We start from the raw sequence: 22,721 nt of genomic DNA, 5'->3' as shown, positions 1-22,721 counted from the left end.
GAACATGATGTGATACAATTATGATAAGATGATTTTATTCTAGATATGATGATGAACTTGTGGCACTAAATGGGGCTCGGGCTGTTTCTCGAGTACCTCTCTGTAAGGACCTGTTCGTTGAGAGACCACCTAGGAAAACAGTGCAACCATGAGAGTAGTATGGGATGCCCTTGGCCAAGTAATTAGGGAAGTCTTGTGTTGGGTTCTGGTTTGGTCATTGGGGACAGAGGCATCTGTTATGGCTCTTATATTCTCACTTAGGGGTCTAGGTACGGGCATCGTTCCCATAACTTTTTCCTGAGGGTGGAGAGTATAGGCTTGGGTACGTCATATGGTATCTATGTAGTGGTTATTTCCAACATTTGCATAGTGAGGACCCTAGGGAAAAGCCGCATAGTGAAACCTTGCCTACTCACCTTGGAAGGGTTTAAGGGTCCGTACATCCTGAGGCAAAAGGGATCACGGCTCATGGGTAAAGTGTGCAACCTCTGTAGAGAGTTATGAAACTGATATATCAGTCGTGCTCACGGTTAAGAGAGGCCTTGGGATCCTCTTTGATTATAGATTCAGATGGTTTTGAGATACTATGGTTCTATTTATGGATTTGGTTACAGATGATGATGGTTCTATTAATGATGTTTCTAACTATAGATTTTGGTATTTACTCTATGACGAGGTACACTTTGGGATAACAACTTGGGATTTATGATAAAACTTGGCTTATATTAATGAATAAACATGACAAAGTAAAAGCAATTTTCTTTGAGCCTAACTCTACATAAAGCTAGTCCACCTCAGCCAAACGGGACATTTGCTGAGTACGTTGACGTGTACTCACCCTTGCTTTCACAAAAGACCAGATTGCCTTTGGTTCAACCTATGATTGGGTAAAGAAGAAGAAGAAGGTGACGAGGCAGATCTCCAGGAGATTCCGGACATTGATGAGTTGGGGGATTAGGCTAGGGACCTCCTCGAGTCAGCTTACTATGGTGGGTTTATTTACATTGGCTATGTTTCTATTATGTACACTTTGATATATATCATGTAAATGACTCTAGTTTGTAATAATTATTACTTACTCTTTATTATTATTCAAAGCATTGTGCTATGATGAGTCATTTATGTAATCGCTGTTTACGTGAGTTCTGATCCTGGCACATACATGGTTCGCATTCGGTTTGCCTTCTGAAACTGGGTGTGACATAAGTGGTATCGAAGCCTTGCTGACTATAGGTCCACTAGCCTAGAGTAGTATTGGCCGTTTAAGGACTTATTGACTACACTACAACACTTGTGACCTTCTGTGACGTTCTCTTTATGTCACCAAACCTTGAATTTATGTCATTTTGTGAAATTTATGACATCTCCATGACGATAATTACTTCGTCACCTATCATGCGTGGCATTGCATGATCTGTGACGTTGCATGTTTATTTGTCATAAATTTAGTGACATATTATATGTCGTCATAGTTTTGTGACATGCTATTTGCGTCACTAACAATCTCCCAAAAAACGCCACATCATGCCTCCACGTAGGATAGAAAACGTCATAAAATTAAACATGCGCATAACATAGCAGGATTGGGATCTTACGTGGCATATTTACTTATGACAATTTTGTTTGTCACAAAGTATTTAGCCCTCAAGTCAATTTCTTTCACCATAATTTTTTTGCCTTTTTAATCTGGTACTGCAGCCCAGAAATCGTACAGCCGATTTGTTATACCATTTTTTTGCTTTTTTATTTTTAAACCTGCAGTCAAGAGCACAGAACACAGCGTAGAAACATAGCTGCTAGAAGCGCCGGGTTCCAGTAGAACCCAAACATTTTGTTTCACAATGTACCATAAGCAAAATCCATTGTAATTAAACACCAATAAACAATCAACACATATACTTAGCAACATATTATCATAGATATCATTTATCAACAACCAAATCCTTCAAATTTTTCAAAATTGTCACCATGTTTCATCACACCAGCATCTAGTAGTGTGCTAAGGACAGTACCAAAAGGACATATCAAAATTAAAACTATCATCATGTTTTGTCACCAGCATCAAGTAGAGTGCAAAGCAAAGTACAAATAGGACAGCAAAATCAGGGCACAATCGACCAACTACTTATTGAGGCTAAAGAGACGACGAAGGAGAGCATTGGTCTCATCTGCTCCTTTTTGCAGATCATTAATCTTTTCTAACTCCTTAGCCCTTGCTTCTTCTGATTCTTCTACCTTCTTCTTTAGGGCATCTAACTGAGCTCTAACTTCTAATGAGTTTTGCTTCTCTGATTCAAGTTCAGCCTCAAGTTCTGCCACGCGTGTAGGATCACCACCATTGCAGCTTTTCTTTGTGGCAGGTACAAGACCAATATTATAAAGAAATTTTGATGAAGACAACACTTGAGCAACTGCTTCTGTAGGGGTCTTAGATTCTTTCCCTTCTACTCCAGGCTCAGCCACAAGTGCTTCCATTGTGTCCTGTGAATGGGAAAGTTTAAAAATAAGACAAGTGGTATGGATAAAATGAAACCAAAACAAGCATTGAATAAGCTAGTCACATTTATGTTCGGTTTCTACAGTACTAGCTCCTTCATAGTATTCACTTGGATAAGAACAGGTTACATCGGGGAAAATTCCTCAACAACAACACAGTCAGCGCAAGGTGCACAAGTGAAATATAATGACAAAAATAAGCTAAACACTCAATAAAATGGATAGTTCTGCATGTATATTACTAAACTGAATAGGTCTGGTTGTTTATTACTTAATGAAGAAGAACATCATACATTGCACATCTACTCTGATTTATGAATAGGCCAAAGTTGCTTTCAATGCCAAACGATTATTCAGTTTGAAATCAATAAATAAAATTGCAGTTAAAATGAAGCATAACTTACAATTGCTTCCTTTACAGGCTCAGCAAAACCAGTCTTCCTACTACAATGGCACTCTTTAAAAAGATCAATCGCACTTGGTGGTGCATCTCCATATTTGGCTTGCTTCTAAAATACATGCAAACAATTTCTAAATGTAAGCTCAAACATAAAGGATAGGTGAGGAACAATTGAACACATATTGTATATGTATATTACCACGGCATGCATATGTGCAATGTAACTCCGAGATCCTGTCTTTTGCTGGAACCGAACTTTTCCACGGATCACTTTGTTGTTCACACATTTTTCCTATAAAACCATTATATTGTAAAACTAGAAACATAGATTAAAGTATGTTCCAGCTTGTTCCTTTGAAGAAGGTATGTTTTGTTGGAATACTAGGTATGTTACTGTGTGTTCCTTTCAACAGCACAACAAGGTATGTTCCTGCATATTCCTTTCAACAAAAAATGTAGCTCAAGAAACAATGGCACCACACACGTTTCTAACCTCATATGCCCTGGAATTTTAAGTCTACACTAGAGCAGTCCAAACTTGCTTTCTTTTCAGCTTCGCATATGGAGGTTAAGCTAAGAAGTGAGTCATGAAAATGACCCAAACAGTTGTAAAGGATACACCCTTGTGTTCACAGAGCAACTAAAAAGCGTTTATATTATTTATTTTGTGTGTGTTTCAGACCAGTTATCTCTTTTTAACTTAAAGACACATAACACTCCTACATGCTTGAGAAAACCAGTATTTTTTGAGAAAACAATAGTATCCAACAATTTATCCTCTAAAGTTGGTATTGTAATCAAAATCAAAATCTTTTGATTTAAGTACAAACCACAAGTGGAAATAGCTCAAAGCATAAGATAGTTTATGTCTAATTTCATGTTGACAATAGTAGAAAACACAAATTGCAACTAGTAATTCTATACCTTGTGCTTTGGGGTAGACCACATATTGACTAGTTGCATCCATTGCTCATCTGTCATAGTACTCAACGGTGATGTTGTTCTCACTTTGTCAGCTGCCACACCATTAAAGTAAGCCTTCTTGAGCTTATATCTCATTTGTCGCTGATTACACCTCATCAAATCAGCACATGCATATTTGACATCTTTGTTTTTGGTGTCTATGGCAAATTGACCCTAGTAAAAAACATGCATATTAGAATAGAGAGATTCATAGTGTCTAATGAAATTGGATAGAACAATTTCTAAGGTAAGGTGTCATTTGGAATAGAGAAACATATGCAGTTCTTTCTGCCATAGTTATTTTAGCTATTTATGGGACAAAGTGCACCTACTAACTATATACTAATAAATTGGCAATATAGGACATAGGCCCTACCACCCTATTCATTTGATGTTTAGGAAGAAAGACTATTTACTTACACCAATTCTACCGACGAAGTCTTCCAAATAGGATTTGTCATTCTTGTATTCCTTCCAGTGTGTTAGGATTGGCATATGTTGCCTAATTACAATTCCTCCTTCTGATGCAAGCATTGCAGCTTGCATAGGAACCTCAGGACGTCTATTCCCTTCAGTGATGACCAATGGGATCTTAGTGTTTAGGCCTCGACTTATCCTTTCCAATTGTCTACCCATACTTTTTCCCCTTATCCATTTATCTGTCATGACATCTATTTGACTTGAAAATAATGAACATTTTCACAAAATTAATGTAGATTATAATCAGTTTAATGCAAATTTCTAGAACATATTTGTTTTAGAATAGATCACTGTTTTCTTGCCTTCATCACACATCTGAATCTCGTCATCATGGTGTGCAGGAAAATTGGCAGAAATCAATGTGTGCTCATCTGTATTTGCAGTCAAACCATGTATATCTTTCTCAACTAAGGATAGTTCCTTTGTCTTCTGCCTAGTTACTCTACCAACTTGGTCTTCTACATTAGGTGCTACCACTCTCTTGGATCCTTTTGTTCCTCCAAAACCAGTAGACATGTTGGTGTTCCTTCTTTCAATGTAGAAAGGATCATCCTGCATGGCCTCGTAGGCATAATAAAAGAATTAAACCCAAATTTATCTTATTGCACATTGAGCACAAATCAGTAATAACACCAAAGGGGTACAATAAGAAATCTAAGTACCTGATTAGCCACATGATGATCATTGTCCTCACTATGATCAGGTTCATACAATGGATCAAAGTCTTCACGAGCGATAGAGTTCTTCCTTGTACTACTTGATCGAATAAGTGATGTTAATCCAGTTATACCAAGGCTACTCAACATTTTGTTGTTCCTCATCACATTTAAAGCCCTCTCCTTTTCATACTCAGTAATTGGCACCTCTGAACATACATTAAATAGGCAAAATATGAGTGTTGCATCAAGTGAACTAATTGATGCAAGTTCTGTTAACTAATTGAAGCAAGTGAATAGGACACGACTACTAAACTGTTTGGAGCAAGTAAACTAATTGGAATTCTGTCGAACTAGATAAATATCAGAATTGTGCTAACAACACGATGGTTGGTGGAACATAGTAGTAAACAACTGTAAAGTAATTATTGGTGTCAGTTCAGAACAAGTGATGTTAACGATTCACCAATTCGTCTGTTATTTTCTTGTAAACAAAAAGAAGTAACTAGTGGCCATGCATATATGTTGCCTTTGCTAGAAAAAGAGGAGATAAGAGCAACTCCAATAGCACCTAATATCAAAGTCTCAAACCATATTATAGGGGAAAAAAGAAAAGCATGTCTCCAGATTCTTCATGTTTTCTGAACTCTGTTATTTGTGATGCCTAGCAGTAAAAATTGTACTCCATGATGAAATAGCTATTCATGTAAACGTATGACAAAATGAAATGGATGGACTAAATTATAAAGGAATTGATTATAGTTCAAGAATACACACTGGACAGCATATGTGTTTATTTAGAGTGGATTTCTTGAAGTTGTTATTCTGTTACATATAATCAATTCACTTGATATTTACATTTTTTACTTGGAACACAACATTGTGAATCAGACTGTATGTGTGCCTGATACTCCTGTGTTTTGCCTGTGCTGTTAATCTGTTATGTGAACTGCATTTATAATGAAGTGCCTGTACCGTTATCTTCTATGTGTGTCACAAATAGTAAAGCTAGCAGTTGAAGCTAGCAATTTGTTCTTGTATGTTCTGAATTCTAAATGGTAAATAATTAAGCTACTAATTTGTACCTATATGTTCTGAATACTAACCAGACCTTTTTTACCTGTGTTCAAGCGAGCAGTTCAACAACACATTCCGAATAATACATGTGTTCAAGCGAGCAGTATGTACGTTTTGAATAATAAACCTAGAACATTTGTGGGAGTGGACGACGGGTAACAAACTGGTGGAGATTTGTGAACCGATCAAACAGGTTTTACGTAAACTATATGGAGCTGTTGGAGTACTACCTTTTTTATTGGCCTAAATACTTTTAAGGAGATCCCAATGTCTGTGTTTTGGGAGCTAATTTTTTGGTATTTGTTGGAGATGCTCTAACGTACTGTCCTACACTCCTACTATCAAAATCATATAGAAAATCATAACTTATGACATAATATCTTTAGATAATCACTATATGCCATTAGCGACAACAATATCTGTACAAAAATAAGCATATAACTAAATTATGCATCTCTATTTACCACTGCGATAGATAACCTATAGAATCCATCTATAAAAAAGGAGAATAGGGGATCCGATCTGAGCACCTCAAACCTCTCTGCTGCAAAAAATACACATGTGTTTGCAAGGATAAAAGACATCTCTCTGCAGCGACGGCCCGTGCTGGGCAACGGCAGCGGTGGCCCGTGCTAGGCGACGGCATCGGCGACCCGTGCCGGGCAACGATAGCAAAGCAGTAAATGAGAGAAGAACTTGAAGTCACTTACCACCAAGGTCTCTGCATGTCCTTGCCCCATCCATCCTTCCAGGGGGCATGTTGAACACGGCCAGGTATTGAGGAGCAGACACCGAGGCGGTTGGATGGATGGCGGCGTCGAGGTAGTTGGATGGAGCGGCGGCGCCGAGGTGGGGCGGGGTTGTGGCGTCCAGGCGGTTGGATTGGGTGGCGGCGTTGAGGCGAGGAAGACGGGCGTGGGGTGGGGTCGTGGGATTCAGACTAGACAACGTCAGAGAGCAGTCAGCTAATCTGCACCCTTCACCGTTGATCCAGCGATAACTATACAAAAGTGACATGGGCTGCACAAAGTTGAGGCCCATCATAGCGCACAGCGGCACAGGTCATGCCGAGAGCTTTCCATGGACACAGAAAACACCTCTGCTATTTCTGCTCGAGCGCCACCGCGCCGTCTGTATCCCATCGAGGAGAGCTGCACTGTCGCCCATGCTAAGCGTCACGCCATCGTCATCCCTCGTCGGGCGCCATCACCATCCTGAATGCTACCGACCTGTAGTGTATCCACCTAGCCACAGTGTGCCAATTTTTGAAGTCTGAATGGAAGTGTCAAATAAGCTCAGACTTGCAGAGTACATTCTCATCTCAGTGATGGCAGTCGAGAACTGAATTTTACACTCTGGACACAATCATTCAGCAATTCAGTGCCTGTGCAATTCTGGATACAGGCATGCAACAAGTGCAGTTTCAGTTTACAAGCAAATTTAGTTACACGCCATGTTCAGTTTACACGCCATGTGCAGTTTCAGTTACACGCCATGTTCAGTTTACTAGCTGAAAGACATGGATCACAAGGTTGGTGTTGTGTATTACAAGGTGTTAGAAGCGGATCACAAAATTCAGTTACACACCATGTTCGTCGCTGAACTGGTAGATAGTACCCCATGCCATTGCCACCATCCCTAAGTCTGATCTAGAACTACTAGGATGTCAAGGTGGATGACAACAAGGACTACTTGGCTTACAAGCTATGCGACATGAAAAGGAAGCCATCTATGGAATGTTGCAGGAATTGGTTCATAACCAGAAGAAGAAAAAGCGAGATGTCATTGGGTAGAAAAATGTAGGGGTCTTGTAAACATGCTGTGCACTACTGATGCATGGCTGGATCTATGTTCTGAAACCTAAAATGTAATCTACAATCTGAAATGTGAAATATGTGGTGCACACAAATGTGTTCTGAAATGTGTGTTTTCTGAAATCTGAGTTGCATAGAAATGCATTATGAAATGTGTATGTTCTGAAATCTGAAATGTGTATTATGTGTAGCAGTAGTATTACATCAGTTAGACAATACTGAAATGTGTATTATGTGTGTGTTCTGAAATCTGAAATGTGAAATGTGTATTATGTGTATGTTCTGAAATCTGAAATCTGAAATGTGTATGTTCTGAAATCTGAAATCTGAAATGTGTATTATGTGTATGTTCTGAAATCTGAAATGTGTGTTTTCTGAAATCTGAGTTGCATAGAAAAGTTGAATATCACTTCTCAAAGCTCGAACAAATTATTGCATAAAGTTCACTCCTCTCAAATAACCGTAGCGAGTTCACTTCTTAAAAATCAAACAAATTACAGCATACAGTTCACTTTTCTCAAATAACAGTAGCTAGTTCACTTCTTAAAAATCAAACAAAATACAGCATAGAGTTCACTTCTCTCAGATCAAACAAAAAACATGCTACTCGTTATCACTGAAATCATCATCGTCATTGACAATAGTTATTGATTCTTCGTTGTCACTAGCATATTGCCATCCAGTTTCATCTTCATTGTCGCTTGTCTCATACTCTTCCACTTCCTCTTCTCGTTGCACCCGAAATTCATCAACCACACTTGCATTGACATTAACAGATTCGTCAGCATCCTGATGTCCAGGTATCTCCATATCTCCTTCATTAACTTGCACTTCAGAACCAACACATGTATCATCTTGGTATGATAGTCCTGAGGAACTAGGTCTTTCATCAATGTCATTTTCAGCCACACTCCACAAGTGCCTATGTGTAAATTTTTGAACAATCTTCCAGTTTCCAGAATTCTTGATGTCTTGCAAATAAAATACCTTAGTTGCTTGTGCTGCTAAAATAAAAGTATCATTTTTGTACCAACAACTACTATGGTTTATACTTCTAAAATATCCATCATATTTCATACTAACTTTCTTGCTATGAGTGTCAAACCAATCACACCGGAAAAGAACAATTGTCCGATGCTCCATCAAATCTGAGTTATACTGCAACTCGATAATTTCTTTTAAGCAGCCATAAAAATCAATGCATTCATTATTATGAGTGCCTTCAACCATGACTCCACTATTTTGGGTTCTTCTATTTCTCTCACGGTCAATGGTGTGGTACCGGACACCATCAACAAGACATGCAGAAAAAATTCGAACTCGCAAATCAGGTTCGCATGCCAATGCATATAGGTCATCATCAATGTCTTCTCCATCGACAAAACGCAAACTTGCAATCTGAAGACATAAAAAAATCCATGGTGAAAACAAGTCAATTATTGATGCTGAGGATATGAACTTGAAACTCACATGCTTCTTAAACCAGGAGGAAAAGTGCTTCTCAATAGTTTTTTCCACATTAACAATCCCTTCATTCTCTAACTCTTCCTTATACATCGTGATATGGTATATATTAGAGGCGATAATAACAATTCATATAAAAATGGCAAACATATAAGGAAATGCATACTTTATATATGGCTCGACCTCCGAACAATTGTTTAGGACATACCAAACCATCTTATCATAATAATCTTAGAGGTATGTAATTCTTGGCACTCCAAGAAGTTCAACTCCATGCTGAAAAACATAAAATTTGCCTCTGCTCAAATCAACACGCTCTTTGTTCCTACCCTCTCGATTGTGTCGTGTGTCAACATCATCGAAGTACCTCGAGCAAGCTGTCAAGCACTCATTAGCAACATATGCTTCTGCAATGGATCCTTCAGGTCTAGCCATATTTCTTACAAAACGTTTCAATGTATACAACCTTCTTTCAATTGGATACATCCACCCATATTGCACTGGTCCTCTTAGGATTGCCTCGTCAGGTAAATGAATAGCCAAGTGCAGCATCACATCAAAGAAAGGAGGAAATATTTTCTCAAGCTTGCACAAAATGATTGGGATTTCAACTTTCATTCTTTGTAAAACATCCAACTTCAATGTCTTAGCACATATGTGCTGAAAGAAAATACCTAATTCAGCAAGTGCTTCATATATGTCCTTACTCATGATTCCTCTAATAGCAGCAGGTAAAATTCTTTGAAGAAGGAAATGACAATCATGAGTTTTCAATGCTTGGAGGTTGCATCCATCAGTACTAAAACATGTTGCTAAGTTAGAAACATAGCCATCGGGGAATTTCACACTTCTCAAAAAGTCACAAAAAGCAACCTTCTGTGTTTTATTCATTGTGTATGGTGCATGAGGAAAATTGTATGAGTCACCATTATGCTTTAAGTGTAAATGTCTCCTTATGCCCATGTCCTCCAAATCAAGCCTAGCATTAATGGTGTCCTTTGTCTTTCCAACAATGCCAAGAAATGTACCAAGAAAGTACTCACATATATTTTTTTCAATGTGCATTACATCAAGATTGTGGCGCAACTTCAAACTTGACCAATATGGCAAATCCCATAGACATGATCTTCGTTTCCAACATTGACCTTCTACTTCCCTCTTTCTCTTTTTGCTTTTAGTATGTTTTCCTGGTCTTACATCTTTTACCCTCTCCAATTGTTGCATCAACTCATCTATGGTAAATTCCTCTGGCTTCTCACGTTGTTCACTATGACCATCAAAAGTTTTATTTCTCCTCCATAGATGATCTTTTGGAAGGAAACGTCGATGATAAACATAGCATATCTTGTTCCTTATTCTTTTGGAGCAAGGATTTTTGTCACAATGCACACAAGCGTAATAGCCTTTTGTGACCCGACCTGACAATGTGCTCAAAGCTGGATAGTCGTGAATGCACCATATAACTGCAGCATGTAGTTCAAAATTGTTTCCACTCAATGCATCCCAAGTAGTGACACCTTTCCAAAGCTCCAATAACTCTTCAATGAGTTGTTCCATAAAGACATCAAAATCCTTTCCTGGGCATTCTGGGCCAGGAATGAGTAGGCCCATAATGAAGTTGGATTGTTCCATACATTCCCATGGAGGAAAGTTGTATGGTATAATAAATATTTGCCACATGCTGTATGATGAGCTCATTTTGCCAAAAGGATTGAAACCATCAGTAGCGAGCCCAAGTCTAATGTTCCTTGCATCTTCTGCAAACCGACCATATTTTCTATCAAAATCTTTCCATGCCTCTCCATCAGCTGGATGACTAAGCTCATTCTCCACATGTTTATTCTTGAACTTATGCCATTGTGCCTGTTTTGCTATTTCTTTGGAAGCAAACATTCTCTTTAGCCTAGGGATCAATGGAAAATGGCGCAATACCTTCTGAGGGATCCGTTTATTTGTATCTTTCCATCTTGATTCGCCGCAAATTGGACACTGATCGTGCTTTGCATAGTTCTTCCGAAACAAAACACAGTTATTCACGCACACATGGATTGAAACATACCCAAGTCCTAGTGCACGAATAAGTTTCTTTGCTTCTCCAAAAGATGCAGGAAGGGAGCAATTAGGAAATCCCGATTTCAACAACTTCAGTATTGCAGTGAAGCCAACATTGCTGATACGATAAAACGACTTAATATGAAGCAACTTCACCACAAACGAAAATCTTGTATAAGTTGCACCAGGATAAAGTTCTTGTTTCATCTCCTCTAGTATATCTCCAAACATAGATTTCCTTTTACCTTGATCTTCGGCTGTGTATAACTCCTCTACCATACCATTAATCCTATCATCAGGATCTTCTTCATCTTGATTCATACCAGCATCATCATTGAAACTCACATGTTCATCCTCGTAATCACCATTTTCATTAATTATGTCATCCATGGCTTCTCCATGATATATCCACCTAGTGTATGTACTAGCTATCCCATGAAGATATAAGTGGTCCTCCACCTGTCCTCTATGTCCACTAAGCCGATTCAAACACTTGCGGCATGGACAAAGTATCTCTTCATTCGCATTAAATCGCTCTATTACAAGCTTCATGAACTCACTAACTCCTTCTAGGTGTGGCTTGCTAAATAGTGTTGCATTGATCCAAGATTTGTCCATCTGACGAAAGCAAAATTATTTTAGTGCCCAAAATAAATCAATGTTGCAGCAAGGTAATAGAAGTGAAATACTTGGTAAATAATAATCATATTATTGTTATGCCACACTTACCACTATCAAATTATCTGTCTTTTCTATCTACGGAGTACCCATAATACAACAACTGCATAGAACAACAAGCACCATTATTCTCATATCTCCTCAACCAGTGCACCATATTGCTAATTGTAGTATCTGTTTCATATAAATAGATCTACATGGTTAGAGTAATCCTTACCAGGCGCAGCAAATTGGTGATGTGCGTCGATGTCGAGGTTGAAATCTGGTAGCACAGGCAGACTGGCAGCACGTGCAAAGCGGAACAATTCTTGTCGTCCCCGCAGATCGCCTATGGAGTCCTCGTCCCCTGACAGAGCCCAGGACCCATCCCCCACGGATCACCTATGGAGTCCTCGTCCCCCTGGCAGCGCCCAGGCCCCGGCGGCGGCTGCTGCGCGACAGGTCTCAGGCGGCGGCTGCTGCGAGACAGGCCTTCGGCGGTGGCTGCGCGACAGACCTCCGGCGTTGTGTGACGTGAAGAGGAGACCTACGTGGAGGAGGAATCCCAGCCGGGGCGACCACGATGCCGAACTCGTACAGATAATGGCGAAGTCGAATGAATGGAGATTGTTTGGAGGATGTAAATAATTTGGTGAAAATACGTTATATTGTTAATATGTCCAAATTTAAAAGATAGCCTTGCTTAGCCTAGCGGACAAAAGAAGTTCTTCTAGACTGTATATAGGAGCCCGAGAGTTCAAATCCTGTAAGTAGAGGTTTTTAATCTTTTTTCTCATTTAAACATTTTGATTTTTATATAATTTTTCTCTCAGTTTTGTAGCGTAGTATGGGCATCACTTATAAACTACAAGTATTTTTCAACATGTATATTGATTTTTATTAACAACTACAATAAACATTTAAATAATTACTTATTTGTAATATCTTATGACGATATGGAACTGTCATATAGTTATGACATTTACTGTTAGTGCCTTATGACAACAAGATATTCGTCATGATATAGCGAATGACTAGTGTTATGACGTTTTCTCAATGTTATTAGTGACGCTTCCCAAAATTCGTCATAAAGTTGTCTTGCCACAAAAAAACCGTCATAAAACAAAATAGCCAATGACGAAAATATTCATTGTCATGGGATGTTCGTCACAAAAGGCCACATGTGTTGTAGTGCTATTAATTCACCTCATCCTTGATGCTGCTTCAAAATATTAGTCACATCGTTTAATTCTAAGTTAAGCTCCTATATATCACCTCGCTAAATGTATTTTAATCTAGTATTATACATGCTCTACTTATTCATTCTATTAGATCTGATCTCACTCTTGTGCTCACAGCATCTTTGTAGGTGCCCCGTGACCATAACCTTCTTTGTCTTTTGGGATTCTTTCTTCTTCCATCATCAAGTTGCTACCATTGGGCAATCTCTATTCCCATGGTATTGATATGCTTGTATCCCTAGATTCATCAATACTCTTGTTTCAAATACTTACCTCTAAAAACTCTGCTACATATTTAAACATTTCAGTTTATATAACCATGATCTTCTTGTCTTCTTAGATCCTTTCCTGTTCCGTTGTTAAGTCACTATCTTTCGAAAATTTCGATTCTCTTGGTCTTGGTATGCTCGTATCCTTGGAATCTTGCATAATCTTATTTTTATATAAATGCTTACCTTTAGACCCTCAATGTCTATTTAAAATATTTCAGTTTACATGCCCTTGACCACCATTGTTTCTTGACAATCCATGAGCAATCATTTTATTTCGCACATCCATGGTGATCTCGTTGTTCCCTTAAAACATCACTCGGTAATGATTTTTTTACTTCAACCATCCTATTGGAACCTTACCTATCTTACCCTTGATTGTTTTCTCCACTTCGCCACATCGCGAGTCTTTCCTTAACTCTATCCTTTGTTATGCTTTTCGTTATTATCATCTTTATCTTTGACACCTCTATATTTTACGTTGATGCTTATCTTATACCAGCCTTTTAAAATCTCCTCTCTTCCATCTCAATCTGAGAGTTGTATTTTACCTATTTTCCCTTGGTTGTATCCTCTTCTTTGTTGCTAGCGAGTTTTTAACTCCATCCTTTGATATGCTTTTGTTTGCTATTGCCTTTACCTTTATCATCTCTCAATCCTACCTTAGTGATTACATTATGTCTATTATCTAAAATCTCCAATCTCCCATCTCAGTTCGAGAGTGGTGTTTTACTTATCTTGCCTTTGGTTGTAACCTCATCTTTGCCACATGCGAGTCTTGTCTTAACTCCATTTTTTGTTGTACTCGTACCCTCTGTTCTTATGCACCTTTACCTCTTCTCTTACACCATTGCCTATCATCGCCTTTAACTCTTGTAATATTTATATCTTCACCTTGATGCTTAATTTGAACCTACCCTTTAAAGCCTCCTCTTCTCCAACCTAGTTTGAAAGTGGTGCTTTACCTATCCTACCCTTGATTGTTTACCCTTCTTTGCCGCCTTGCAAGTTTTGTCTTAATTCCATCTTTTGATGTGTTTTTGTTTGTTATCACCATTACCTTTGTCATCTATCGATTTACCTTGATACTTATATTTATGCTTGCTTTTTAAAATGTCCTCTCTTCCACCTCGATTTGAGAGTGGCAACTTACCTATCTAGCCCTTGGTCATATCCTCTTCTTTGTCACTTGCAATTATTGTCTTAACTCGATCCTTTGTTGCGCTTTTGTTTGTTATCTCTCTTACCTTTGTAATCTCTACACCTTTCCATGATGCTTATCTTATGCCTGCCTTTTGAAATATCCTCTTTTCCATCTCGATTTGAGAATGGTGTCTTACCTATCCTTCCCTTGGTTGCATATTTTCCCTTGTCGATTACAATCCTTGCCTTAGCTCCATCCTTTATTGTGCTCATGCCCCTATCCTGTATGTCTTATCATTCCCCTTGTCTTTCGATGGCCTTAAATTAGTTTCCCCTTTGTAAGGAAAGACCACCATCTAGTTAACATTAATGTGTAGCAACTATATGTTTGTTATTGAATGCTCATGTTGTTTGTCTTTGTGTTATGACTGATTTGCTTCTTTTGTGATGAGTGTTGATGTGTTGTGACCCTGGGTCTGCAATGGCATCAATTACTAGGCGAGTGTTATAGAGTTGGGTATTTGGGTTCTCTTTCCCTTCTCTCTCACTTTATTCTGTCTATGCTTACCTCTTTTCTCTCTATCCTTTCCTCTTATACCCGCTCAGTTGGCAAGTCCGAGTCGAATCAGAGAATCTATGTGCAACGTATGTGCCAACCTTGTTTTCTTGCTAGCCTTCTCTTGATACACAATACCATCAATCTATTCCTATAAAAATACAACACCATCCTTTTGTTTCATATCAATTTTTATCTCTTTTCTTATATCAATGTTTATATATCCTTGTTCCTTTTTCCCCTTCATATATATCGCGCACCTTGTAAAACCTTGTCTCACTCTCCCTTTTACATCTACCTAGTTGATGAACAAGAAAGATGAGTCACATGGACATCTATTGAATGGAATGGAGAACAACAAGAGGACCAGGAGAATGTTTGGGTACAAGATTAAACCACCTTAACCACAAGCAAAAGCCCTAAAACTAAAGAATACCCAAACAAGAGAATCAAATCAAGCTCACCTATTCAACATGCAGACAACCGATCAACCATCATCTGCCGGCAATCAAGCAAAATCGACTCACAGAGAGGTCAAAGCAAGAGGTGCTTGCTTCTACTACAAGGAAGAAGGGCATTGCATTCGCCAATGCCCCAAGAAGCGTCTAGATCGGCTCGAGAAGAAGGTCCCAAAGCAGAACTCAACTGGTGATAATCAAGAAGAAGTTGCCTTTACTCGCTCAAAGTATAAAATAATTCAAACAAGTAATGAAAGTGGCAGGTTATTGGACATAAGCGTCGAGCCGAGGGAGTGATGTGTCTCTTGATAAGTTAGTAGATTTGTTTGTAAGGTCTTGTGAACAAATGATGAACAAGCCTTGTTTTTCTTGCTAGCTTCTTCTTAAATCTTGGTGGCGAGATTCTGTTAAGGGGTTAGATTTGTAACACCCTGAATTTCTTTTCTAATATCCACCAAATTCAGGTGTTACCCTCTCCTTTCCTTGTTTCTCTTCTCTTTTTCCTAAATAATGGAGAGTTAATTTGTTATATATTGGCTTAAGCCTAGTGAAGTGAGCCTTAGAGGTTCCTTGGTTGTTGCATTCATGCTGTTGCTTAGTGTTTCTAAGTGCAAAAGATGTTTGAAACATGTTAATATACCTTGTAGAAGCTTTCAGTAAATTTTCATATTTTTCGAAATATTGTTCTATTTTCTAGAAACCAAAATCTATTTATTTGCAGTAATTAAAAACATTTTCAAAAGCTATGAATATTTTTTTGAGTTCATTGGGTGCCAAATCATGTCCAGGAAGTTTCCTAGATTTTTTGGAGCCTTCGAGATATTTTTGGGGCGTTAAATACGTTTTCAAGAATTTTTCTGGAATTATTTTAATCCAAAAAATGATTTATTTCGAAAATTAAAATATCTTTAAATCCTAGCAATATATATATATGCCTGGAATCCTCTCGTTGAGCCCATTCCAAATATCAGATCCATTTCGCGAGTCGAGATCCATAGTGTTGTTTGTTCCTCGCCGAAGTGACCATCACCTGCAACTCCTTCGGAATCCGCCAACTGACCGTTATCTATACGAGTTTCAAACATACATTCCACAAAATTAATACAAAGGAACAGTACACCAAATAATAGAATGCAATAAATAAACAGACGTTCGACGCAGGGCTCACACCTACGACTAAGTGAGAAAGGGAAAGTAACGGTCGAGGCTACAGTCGACGAGCGATCACGTCACACGATTAAAAATTAAAATACTCGTCTAAACAGAATGGTATTGATTAGCCATCACGTTTATCATAGGGTAAAGTCATGTTCCATATTTAATTATTATGAACAGATAAAGGTAAATTAAAAGGATTGTCGCGCGGCGAGACGCGCGACACAACACTTAAATTGAATTAAGAAATAAATGACCCGTCGCGCGACGGGGGCGCCACGAGACTCTTGCATTAATTATAAAGAAACGTTAAGCGTCGCGCGACGAAACGCACGACGACATACGTCATCTGAACTGAATTTAAAACGAAACGTCGCGCGACGAAGCGTGCTACACAGCTCCTTAATAAAGATGAATTTTAAAATGAATCGTCGCGCGACGAAGCGCGCGACACAACACATCGACTAAACTAAAATAAAGAAAAACGGATTAAACTGAAAGTTGAACGTCGCGCGACTACAGTCGCGCGCGCGAGAACACGCTACGCGCGCCGGGGGCACGTGAGCCGCGTCGGGGCACGTGAGGCCACGCCGGGGCACGAGGGCGTGGGGTCATGGGGCACACAGGGTGCGGGGCGCTGGGGTGAGCCGTCGCCGGGGCTCGGACGCGCAGGGGCGCGGGCGTGGGCGCGGGGTCGCCGGGCCGCCGGCGCGCAGGGGCACGCATGGGCGAGGGGCCGAGCCGCCGCCAGGGCAGGGAGGGGCGCGGGACCGTGAGGCTGAGACCGCCGCCGGGGCGCGGGGCGCGCAAGGGCGCGGGCGCGGGGGCGCGGGGGCGCGAGGCCGGGGGCCACGGGCGCGCAGGGGGCACGCAGGGAACGTGCGCAGGGGAGAAGGAAGGGGAGGGGGAGGGGAAGAGAGAGAGGGAGAGGGAGGGGAGAGGGAGCTCACCTCGGGGTCCAAATTCGGCGTTCACCGTCTCCAAAACCTAGGGCACCACGGGGGAGAGAGAGAGGTGGGAGAGAGAGGGAGTTGTGCATGGGAGAATTGAATGAGGGGAAAGAGACCAGGGGAGGGGGTGCGGCATAGAGAGGGGCAGGGCGCCAGGGGTGCGCGGGCCAAGGCCGGGCCAGGCCAGGCCGGACCGGGTCGGGCTGCACCGCGGGACAACAACCCACGACGAGCACAACCATAGATCAGAATCCAAACGCGAAACAAAATCCGAAACGAGACGAAGCAACACACGCGATTAAACACGACATCAAACAAAGAAATATGCCTCGGCATGATGCAACTCTCATGTCAACTTAGTTTTTGTACACACGCAATACGGACACCGGTCGCTATACTGCTTTGAAATTGGGAAGAAGGAGTGAAACGGGAAAAGAAAAGGGAGTAACGCCTGAATTTGGTGAGTTAAAAGAAGAAAAAAATCCAACCCCCAAATTCAGGGCGTTACAAACCTATCCCCCTTAAAACAATCTCGCCCTCGAGATTCAAGGTTGGCCAGCAAAGAGTTCAGGATACTTGGCCATCAGATCATCTTCACGCTCCTAGGTTGCTTCTTCCTCAGAGTGGTGACTCCATCTGACTTTGCACATTTTGATAGTTTTCCTCCGGGTGACTCTATCTGCAGTCTCAAGAATTTGTGCTGGCTTCTCTATATAGGTCAAGTCCTCCTGGACTTCCAGACCTTCCACTGGCAACTGCTCTTCTGGCACACACAGACACTTCTTCAACTGAGACACGTGGAAGACATCATGCACTACGGACAAGCCTTCTGGTAGACTGAGCTGATAGGCCACTTCTCCACGCCTTACGAGAATCTGGTACAGACCAACATAGCGGGATGCTAGCTTGCCTTTGACTCCGAATCTTCTGACTCCTCTGATAGGCAAAACTTTCAAATAGACAAAATCTCCAACTTCGAAACTCAGCTCTCTCCTTGTGTCTGTATAGCTTCGCTGCCTTGATTGCGCTGTCTTCAGGTTCTCTCGAACCATTTTGATGTTCTCTTCGCTTCGAGAAAAATGTCTGGCCTGAACACTTGCTTTTCTCTAGGCTGATCCCATTGCAACGGAGTTCTACAACTCCTTCCATAAAGCATCTGAAATGGTGACATCTTCAAGCTGACCTGGTAACTGTTGTTATAGGAGAATTCTGCGTAAGTTAATCTCTTGTCCCACCCGGACTGATCTTGCAACACACAAGCTCTCAACATATCTTCGAGGATTTGATTAGTTCTTTCAGTCTGGCCGTCTGTCTGCGGATGGTAAGCTGAACTAAAATTCAGATGTGTACCCAAGGCTTCATGCAACTTCTGCCAGAAATGAGAGGTGAACTGCGTTCCTCTGTCTGACACTATGTTCTTTGGCACACCATGAAGACAAACGATCCGAGACATGTACAACTCTGCCAACACTGCACTGCTGTAGTTGGTCTTGACGGGTATGAAGTGGGCTGACTTGGTTAAGCGGTCCACCACTACCCAAATGGAATCGTAGCCGGCATGAGTGCGAGGCAATCCGACTATAAAGTCCATTCCGATTTCATCCCATTTCCACTGAGGGATTCGCAACGGTTGCAACAATCCAGCTGGCCTCTGATGCTCTGCCTTGATCCTTTGACAACTGTCACATATTGCCACGTGCTCTGCGATCTCCCTTTTCATTCTGTACCACCAGAATTTCTTCTTCAGATTCTAATACATCTTCTCACTTCCAGGATGTATAGAATAAGCTGACTCATGAGCTTCCTTGAGGATCAACTCCTGAATAGAATGGACATTGGGAACACACAAGCGGTCCTTGAACCATATCACACATTCTACGTCTTCCCGAAAATCTTTGCCTCTGCCCTCTAGAATCAGCTGCCGGATTTCACTGATCTTCTCATCATCCTTTTGTGCTTCTTTGATTTCCCGCTCTAGGGTAGGCTCTAACTCAACTGTCACTCCTCGCATATTGTTCAGAAATCCGAGACTCAACCTGTCAAACTCTTTGGCTAGCTCATAAGGCATCTGATAAGCGACCATCAGGTTGACTTGACTTTTCCTGCTTAAAGCATCTACCACTACGTTCGCTTTGCCTAGATGGTAATGAATCTCCAATTCATAGTCTTTGATCAACTCTAACCATCTTCATTGTCTCATGTTCAACTCCGACTGAGTGAATATGTACTTCAGACTCTTGTGTTCTGTGTAAACATCGCATTTCTGCCCATGCAGATAGTGTCTCCATGTCTTTAGTGCATGAACCACTGCTGCCAAGTCTAGGTCATGGATTGGATAATTCTTCTCATGAACCTTCAGCTGTCGGGACGAGTAAGCCACAACTCTTCCCTCTTGCATCAACACACACCCCAAATCAGTGTAACAAGCGTCACAATACACTGAGAAGGGCTTGTGCACATCAGGTAAGACTAAGACAGGCGCTGTAGTTAACTTCTCTTTCAGCGCTTCAAAGGCTTCTTGGAATTTCTAGGTCCACTTGAACTCAACCTTGTTGCCTAGCAAAGATGTCATCGGTTTCACAATCTTCGAAAACCCTTCAATGAATCGCTGATAATATCCAGCCATTCCGATGAAGCTCTTGATTCCTCGGGCATCTGCTGGCGCTTTCCAGTTCAAAATGTCTGTGACTTTCTTCAGATCCACAACCAATCCTTCTTTGTTTATTATGTGACCCAAGAACAGGACTTCATTGATCCAGAACTCGCACTTGCTCAACTTTGCATACAACTGGTGCTCTCGCAATCTCTGCAATACCATCTTCAAATGATTCACATGCTCTTCTTCACTTTGGAAATATATAAGAATATCATCAATAAATACCACCACAAACTTGTCAAGCAAATCCATGAATACACTGATCATCAGATTCATGAAGAAGGCTGGTGCATTCGTTAGTCCAAAAGACATAACAGTGAACTCATACAACCCATACTTGGTAATGAATGTCATCTTCGAAATGTGGGTCGGATCCTGAGCTGATGATAACCTGACCTTCGTTAGTCCAAAAGACATAACAGTGAACTCATACAACCCATACACTGTTCTTCGGAAGGCCGGGGGCACGCGAGGCCACGCCGGGGCACGAGGGCATGGGGTCGCGGGGCGCGCAGGATGCGGGGCCACCGGGGCACGAGGCCGCCGGGGCGCGGGCGCGGGGACCACCGGGGCAGGGGCGTGGGCGCTGGGTCGCCGGGCCGAGCCGCCGCCGGGGCAGAGAGGGGCGCGGCCACGGGGCCGCCACCGGGGCGCGGGCGCGCGCAGGGAACGCGCGCAGGGGAGAAGGAAGGGGAGGTGGAGGGGAAGAGAGAGAGGGAGAGGGAGCTCACCTCGGGGTCGAAATCCGGCGATCACCATCTCTAAAACCTAGGGCGCCATGGGGAGAGAGAGAGGTGGGAGAGAGAGGGAGTTGTGCGCAGGAGAATTGAATGAGGGGAAAGAGACCAGGGGAGGGGGGCATGACATAGGGAGGGGCAGGGCGCCAGGGGTGCGCGGGCCAAGCCCAGGCCGAGCTAGGCCGGATCGGGTCGGGCCGCACTGCGGGACAACAACCCACGACGAGCACAACCACAGATCGGAATCCAAACGCGAAACAAAATCCAAAACGAGACGAAGCAACACACGCAATTGAACACGACATCAGACAAAGAAATATGCCTCGGCATGATGCAACGCTCATGTCAACTTAGTTTTTGTACACATGCAATACAGACACCGGTCGCTATACTGCTTTGAAATTGGGAAGAAGGAGCGAAATAGGAAAAGAAAAGGGAGTAACGCCTGAATTTGGTGAGTAAAAAGAAGAAAAAAAATTTTACCCCCAAATTCAGGGCGTTACCGGATGACACGATGATTTGTTTTACCGATGTTCGGTTCCAATAAACCTAGTCCCCGTTGAGGTGGTCACAAAGACCGGGACTCTTTCAACCCTTTCCCTCTCTCAAACGGTTACTTAGACCGAGTGAGCTTTCTCCTTAATCAAACGGGTCACTTAGACCACACAAGGACCACCACACGCTTGGTGTCTCTTGCTTTGATTACAAGTCACTTAGAGAACAAGAATGAGGAAGAAGAAAGCCAACCAAGCAAACAAGAGCACAAGAAAACACAAATGATCCTCTCACAATTCTAAATGCGCTAGAGTTGATTTTGAGACTTTGAGCGGATTGATCTCTTGAATTGTGTCTTTGGAGTGGTGTCTATTGCTCTTGTATTGAATGAGATGTAGTGAATGCTTGGATGGTTGGAGTGGAGGTGGTTGTGGGGTATTTATAGCCCCCAACCACGAATTCAACCGTTAGGGCAGGCTGCTGTTGATGGGCGCACCGGACAGTCCGGTGCGCCACCGGACACTGTCCGGTGCGCCAGCCACATTACCCAACCGTTAGTGTTCTGACAGTTTTGATCGTTGGAGCTTTGTCTTCTTGTGGCACCGGACAGTCCGATATCGCACCGGACAGGCACTGTTCACTGTCCGGTGCGCCGTCTGCGGCTGCTCTGACTTCTGTGCGACCTGTTCACGCACTGTAGCGTTGCAGGCGACCGTTGAAGCCGACCGTTGCGCTAGCTAGCTGTTGCTTCGCTGGTGCACCGGATAGTCCGGTGAATTATAGCGGAGCGGCTATTCTGAAACCCGAAGGTGGCAAGTTCAGAGTGTACGACCCTGGTGCATCGAACACTGTCCAGTGGTGCACCGAACACAGTCCGGTGGCACACCGGACAGTCCAGTGCGCCAGACCAGGGTGCTCTTTGGTTTATTTTGCTCCTTTCTTTTTGAACCCTAACTTGATCTTTATATTGGTTTGTGTTGAACCTTTAGCACCTGTAGAATA

General features: G+C 41.7%; 2 protein-coding genes across 14 annotated transcripts; both read right to left on the bottom strand.

The window, feature by feature from the left end:
• Positions 1-1,896: 1,896 nt before the first annotated feature.
• On the bottom strand, positions 1,897-7,318 carry LOC100216778 (uncharacterized). Of its 7 annotated transcripts, none has more exons than XM_035962081.1 (8): positions 6,783-7,318; positions 5,002-5,204; positions 4,642-4,900; positions 4,280-4,530; positions 3,821-4,033; positions 3,096-3,188; positions 2,901-3,005; positions 1,897-2,481 (listed from the first exon to the last, which is right to left on the bottom strand). In XM_035962081.1, the coding sequence occupies exons 1-8, from the start codon at positions 7,114-7,116 to the stop codon at positions 2,122-2,124; spliced, it is 1,818 nt and encodes a 605-aa protein (XP_035817974.1). In that variant the 5' UTR covers positions 7,117-7,318; the 3' UTR covers positions 1,897-2,121. The 7 variants fall into 7 exon arrangements, with proteins under 7 accessions (XP_035817974.1, XP_035817976.1, XP_035817978.1 ...); XM_035962083.1 differs by having other exon boundaries at positions 1,900-2,481; positions 4,280-4,518; XM_035962085.1 differs by having other exon boundaries at positions 1,900-2,481; positions 4,280-4,428.
• A 974-nt stretch (positions 7,319-8,292) lies between these two features.
• On the bottom strand, positions 8,293-12,695 carry LOC118473325 (uncharacterized). 7 transcript variants are annotated; one of them, XR_004852674.1, is made up of 5 exons: positions 12,298-12,695; positions 12,132-12,183; positions 9,517-12,020; positions 9,357-9,434; positions 8,293-9,284 (listed from the first exon to the last, which is right to left on the bottom strand). XR_004852674.1 is itself a non-coding variant. In XM_035962558.1 (4 exons), the coding sequence occupies exons 3-4, from the start codon at positions 9,441-9,443 to the stop codon at positions 8,490-8,492; spliced, it is 882 nt and encodes a 293-aa protein (XP_035818451.1). In that variant the 5' UTR covers positions 9,444-12,020; positions 12,132-12,183; positions 12,298-12,695; the 3' UTR covers positions 8,293-8,489. The 7 variants fall into 6 exon arrangements, 3 of the variants coding, with proteins under 3 accessions (XP_035818451.1, XP_035818449.1, XP_035818450.1); XR_004852675.1 differs by having other exon boundaries at positions 9,357-9,430; XR_004852676.1 differs by lacking the exon at positions 9,357-9,434.
• Positions 12,696-22,721: the final 10,026 nt, after the last annotated feature.

Source organism: Zea mays, chromosome 9 (genome assembly GCF_902167145.1).
Source record: "Zea mays cultivar B73 chromosome 9, Zm-B73-REFERENCE-NAM-5.0, whole genome shotgun sequence".
Classification (NCBI taxonomy): domain Eukaryota; kingdom Viridiplantae; phylum Streptophyta; class Magnoliopsida; order Poales; family Poaceae; genus Zea; species Zea mays.
The sequence above is the reverse complement of the archived record's forward strand: the minus strand, read 5'-3'. Positions and strand labels throughout refer to the sequence as shown.